The sequence below is a fragment of the Perissodus microlepis genome, chromosome 3 (genome assembly GCF_051167445.1).
Source record: "Perissodus microlepis isolate ML-2025 ecotype Zambia chromosome 3, ASM5116744v1, whole genome shotgun sequence".
NCBI lineage: Eukaryota > Metazoa > Chordata > Actinopteri > Cichliformes > Cichlidae > Perissodus > Perissodus microlepis.
In genome coordinates, this window is record NC_140463.1 from 15,774,823 (window position 1) to 15,780,381 (window position 5,559).

The 5,559-nt window shown below is 36.7% G+C and overlaps 1 protein-coding gene across 1 annotated transcript; it reads right to left on the reverse strand.

Moving 5' to 3' along the window:
• Positions 1 to 2,305: 2,305 nt before the first annotated feature.
• LOC146390157 (low affinity immunoglobulin gamma Fc region receptor II-like) lies at positions 2,306 to 5,293 on the reverse strand. The gene is made up of 4 exons (XM_084920808.1): positions 5,230 to 5,293; positions 3,271 to 3,525; positions 2,614 to 2,859; positions 2,306 to 2,442 (listed from the first exon to the last, which is right to left on the reverse strand). The coding sequence occupies exons 1-4, from the start codon at positions 5,291 to 5,293 to the stop codon at positions 2,306 to 2,308; spliced, it is 702 nt and encodes a 233-aa protein (XP_084776934.1).
• Positions 5,294 to 5,559: the final 266 nt, after the last annotated feature.

The window sequence follows — 5,559 nt, forward strand, 5'->3', positions numbered from 1 at the left end:
AGTTCTAAGGTCAAATGGTGGAGAGTCCCAGATATAAACCTAGTGGGAGTATCCCCCCACAGAGGGACAAAAGGACCCCCTGATGATCCTCTAATCGCCTGAGCCAAGGTGTGAAACTGGGTGTGGGTCCCAATCAGCCAGAGTTTCGGGTGTGTTCATTGTGAAACCTGGCCCCACCTTATCAAGCGAACTAAATATTGTGTTTTACATCTGATTGCCTCAAGGCCTTATGACATCCTCCACACTATGCACTTGAACATATTCTGATGAAGTTGTGATAAACATTTAATCTTATAATCACTGAACTATATATTTTGCTCTATAGAAACCAAACTAATATAACAGGGCTGTTGATGGTGTTGAGACCAAAACTTTAAATCTGTCTTCCAGGTTTATTGACTGTAGATTTTATAGCTCTGATGAATTCTATTAGCACAAAAGAAGAACAACTGATCTCTGCCAACAGGTTTCCCACAGCAGCCGTGGATTTCTGTCATTTCTTATGAGATGATCTGACCAAAACCAACCCAGAAGTTGCTCAACATGTAACTGAAGAGTGCTTGAGGTCAAAGCACTTCATAATAGAGAGACTTGATGTCTGTTATGTCACTGATTCATGTTTAAATAATCAGTTGTTCAACTTGTAACACTTTATTCAATCAAGACTCAGTTAAGTGAAGTAAGCAAAAGCTCTTCTCATCCATCTAAATTTCCCAAATACTAAAATTGGTTTAGTCTTTGTTTAATTAAGTAGAAAATGCATAAATCTTATCAACTAAGAATATGTTGATAATTCACTGCTGTGTCTGATTTATTAAGTTAATTTTCTTTTTTGAAAGATTTTCTCGAACTTATTTTAAGCTAGTTAAGCAACCAATCAATTATTTGATCAGGTAACAACTCATGAGCTAAAGCACTATTCTGGGAACATTTGTGTGTCTGTGTGTTTAATAGGGTTAACATTGTGTTCATTTTTCTGTGTCAGACAAATAGAACTGTGATGTTGCTGTATCTGTGTTATGGTGTTTCAGAAACATTTATATATAATAAAAAAAAATGTTAAGTGAAGTAAGAAATGGAAAAAACAATCTTGATCTTTTAATATTAATTTTTTTAAGTTCCAAAACATGTTTCACATTTTTCTTTTTCTGTATGTAAACATATATTTTGTTTCTTTCTTTTCTCATAGATGATATTTTCACTTGTTGTCACATAAATGGACCCAAAAGCAGACACAATGCTCAACAGCGACAAGTTTACAGTGAGTTTATTTGCGACAAAGTAGTGAAAGTTCACGGCGGGAGTTTCACGGGGCAAAGTGCCTGAAATGGGAGAGAGAGTGGAATTAGTCCATGGCGAGGTTTGTGACGATGAGAGATTAAACAGTGAGAATGGGGGTTTGCCTTACTTGTAGCGCACGGGGTGGGGGGGGGGGGGGGGGGGGGGGGGCAGGAGAGCTGTGGATCGAGGGCAGGTAGTTAAGGGCAGTTTCCAGCAGGTGAAGAGCCGCAGATGTCTTTACAGGTGGGCGACAGCGTGGGAGAAAACCAGGTGAGGCTTGGATCCGCTGACTAGAGGCGGGCCGCTCTTCAGCAGGGAAGAATAGCTGAGCCCCGATCACCAACACCCGAGTGGATGACACTGGGATTGTCTTTATATATATATTTTTGTCAATTATTTTAAATCAGTTAACAAATTTAAAGGTGAATGAATGAAATGAAAGTAGTAACTGACATCCACACCCCTCTGTTGGGTATTTTTTTTTTTAAAATATGTTAATATATATATATATATATATAAGTTATTGTTCTTGCCATGCTTACTATTTAGCTGCAGAAGATACACTGACATGTTTGCAGCTACAAGGCTTATGTAGAATTTTTAAGCCACAAGCTGGCACTGAAATGATCACGCTGACGTATTTTAACTCTGCTGTGAACAAACATTTTCTCATGTGGTTTGTATCTAAGAAGCTAAAATTACTGGAGCGTCTGCAGCATCTAAAATAACCATACGCTGAATAAACTGAGATACTGAGAGGTCTTTAAACATGCTCAGCAGGCCTGTGGTTTTAAACTCTTCTGTGCATGACAAGTTTAACAGCAACCAACAAAGTCAACGGAAAAAAAGTATATAGTAAAAAAAAACTGAAGTCGAAGTATTTTTTACAATATTTGCAATCACCTGTCATAGTGTAGCTCTTATAATTGTCCAGTTTACTGCACTGTTTTATTATCTAAATGTTAAAACTTCCAGAACATTCTCCATTAGTCATCAATCAGTCATCTTTATATACAGATACCATTTATGTCTGTGTAACACTGAGTTTTCCAAAGTGAAGTAATCCCACTAATAACAGCAGCAGAACCACCATCACAATGGTGAAAATAGTCCTCAACATTAGGAACACCTGGACGGCAGAACAAGAAGATGAGCAGGTCTCTCTGTGAAGTGCTGCAATGAGAAAAATACATCTGCTGTAAAACAAATAAGGTTTACCCTTAAATGACAGAATGGGAAACTGATAGTCTCCACTTAATTATATTTAGCTACACTCTAAAATTATAATTTATTCTAGCTCTTAATTTCTGATTTAAAATGTCTGATTTGTACCTGTGACAGTCAACAAGTTCTCTGGCGATTCTCCAGTATTAAACATCTTACACTTGTAGAGTCCTTCATCAGACCTGGAAACTTTGTGGATGGTCATCTCTCCTGTGTAGCTGTTCCCGATGAGGAAGCCATCTTTATAGAAATCAGCTGTGAGGTTTGAAGTCTTTGTCTTGTTCCTGCAGCGCAGAGTAATATTGTTTCCCTCCTCGACAGGGACAACAGGACTCTCTAGGACTACAGAACCAGCTGCAAAACAAGACTTTTTATCTGTTACAGAAATCTGTAACATTTCAAACCAAACAAGCAAAACACTGAAATAATAAGTGGAACAATTTTTTAGTTAACAGCTGCCATGGCAATGAAATTTTGGACTCATTGATAGTCACTCATATTAATGTTAATTTTTATTAATAGTACATAAGACTGAACAATATCGTGGCAACATTTGAATGGAATTATTATGATTCATTAAAATAATTAAGTTAAATGCTGTTTGCAATAAATAATACTAATAATAGTTCCGAATACTATAGTTATAGATACCAATAGAACATTTTTATGTTGGAAAATGTTTCTGAATGACATAAATCCATCAGGTCATAAATGACGTCATCTTTTCATAATAAAATATTTTGGTCACTCGAGTGTTAAACATACGAGTTATTGTGATGTTGACACTGATGCTTTTCTCTCCTGCTCCAGTCTCACACCAGTATTCGCCGCTGTCTGTTGCATAGGCTCGATGAATCGCACACAGTAGTGTTGGTGAGCTCTCATCACACGCTGAAATGAAGGCCTCAGTATTTCTGATCCCTTTTAACTGAGAAGCTCCATCAAGACCCTCACAGTGAAAGAAGACAGACTCCAGTTCAAAGAACTGCAGTCTTTTTGGGACGATGCGAAACGCAGCATCTTAACCAGAAAGAGATCAAATGTAGTTACTGTATAGAGTAAATGAAAAATCAATAATTTCTGTAGTAAACAAAAGTTTGTAGACAAAATCGTGTGATTTAAGAGAGAAACTTGCCCAGCTGCTTACCCCTGTTTTCAACATGTGCGGCCAGCAGAATAAATACAAGTAACACTGAAAAATTAAAGAAATTATCAGCCAAAGAGTTTGTTACTGCAAATATAAACTCAGTTACAAATTAACTTCTGCACACGACCTCCTGCTGAATATTTATAAATTATGACATTTTAATCTGTCAGACCTTCAGTGAGTTTTATTTAATGCAAACTGTGAACATACTGACAAACATGACAACGACCAGATTGACAGAAACACTGTAATTAAATAAGTTTCCAATGTTAATGCTGTTAAAACCATTTGTGGAAGTTTTATTCAAGTACACAGAAATATGTAAAACCAGAGAACTCACACATTGTGAAGCAGACATCTGTAACCTTCATGTTGTCCTGCAGCTGAATGTCTGAGCCTGAAATACAGCTGCTCTGTGCTGCAGATGGAAACTTCCTCTTCCTGTGCTGTTTGAGTTTAATAACATGAAGCCTGACTCACTGTGGTTCTACCAGAGAGCAGGTTAAGGACAAAGAGGGCAGTTAGAAGTTTGATACTGACCATGAACTGCAAAAACAAGTCCAGCAGAAACTATTCTTTACATACAGATGAGTTACAATATATTTGTGTCTTTGTTTTAGGTTTTGAGTATTTATCGTTTCCTTTAAATTCAATCTGCAGATTAAACAGCAGTTTAAGATTAATAGTGTATTTTCATCTGACATTAACATAAAAAACCTACAGTTTTTGACGTCTAACTACTCCAGTCTGCACGTCAAAGTGTCCTTAAGAAAGATATTAAACGCCATGTTGCCCAAATGCATCCACCAGAGTGTGAGTGAATGTTAAACTGACCACACCAAGTGCTCTATAAATGTCTGTGTGATTGTATCAATGAGGCTTGTAGTAAAAACAGCTATGAGCACTCAGTCAGAGTAAAAAAGACTGAGAATGCATCATCTATATTTATTCAAAGAATAAACTGTATTTATAAATGTCTCACATGTGAAGTCTCTTTAAACCACATACTCTATTGTTTTTATTACATGTGATTAGCTGTTTCCTATATGACACATCAAACATAACAGTTTTTCAGCCTTGTTTGTATTCAAACACTGAGTGATGATGATTCTAAGGGCCTGTGACTGACTGGAATCTAGAACACAGGTGAACATTCAATTAGTCTTTTTTATTTTTGCTTCACGAGGTACTTAGAAAGAGTTTTGTTTCCTAGCATTAGTTTTGTTTTGGTTTTTTGCAGCAAACAATAAATCCAGTCACTCTGACCCCGCCTCCCCCTCCTTATTTCATGATTTGGTTTGGTCCAGGTGCTGCTAGCTGATGCTGAGCAGTAAGATGGTAGGATGCTTCTGTTAAAAGTGGGGCGTAAGTTTAAAAAGAAAGGGAGATGGGTGGAAATGAAACTCGTAGTGAGGTCCACATAAAAAAAAACTGCTTGACTTTGCTAGTATTAGATAGTTCACTTCACTTCTTACACAAAAGAATGTGTTTTTGTGTTATTTTAGCAAACATGTAATTGGTGCAGGCAGACCCTTTGTACGTATACTGTAAGTCTACGAAATCACTGATCTGCCGACCTGCTGCCAGGTCAAACAGATCAAACCTCTTCTTCAGGCTCAGCTGTTCAACTCCCATCTCCATACTCCGTACACTGAACCACTGATACCTGAAGAAGTTGATGAGTTATTTTATGTCAAAAAATGAATAAAAATTATTTTTAGATCTCTGTCTTTGAGCTCCACTACACTGTAAAAACTGTGATTTGGGTTAATTAGTATCTAATAGGAAAGAAATAGTAACTATTAATCAGTAAAAACATGTATGTGTTGTTTTAATTAAATCTAAGCAAAATTAAACATTTTTGAGATGTTCAGTTATTTAAATTCACACAATTTTGTTTGGGGTAA

What these genes read in the sequence shown, in the direction of transcription:
- LOC146390157 (XM_084920808.1), bottom strand. Translation starts at nt 5,293, where the DNA reads ATGGAGATGGGAGTTGAACAGCTGAGCCTGAAGAAGAGGTTTGATCTG. An exon ending in TCTGTTTGACCTGGCAGCAG is followed by an intron (nt 3,526 to 5,229) that starts GTCGGCAGATCA and finishes TTTCTGGTTAAG; the next exon opens with ATGCTGCGTTTCGCATCGTC. An exon ending in TGTCAACATCACAATAACTC is followed by an intron (nt 2,860 to 3,270) that starts GTATGTTTAACA and finishes CTTGTTTTGCAG; the next exon opens with CTGGTTCTGTAGTCCTAGAG.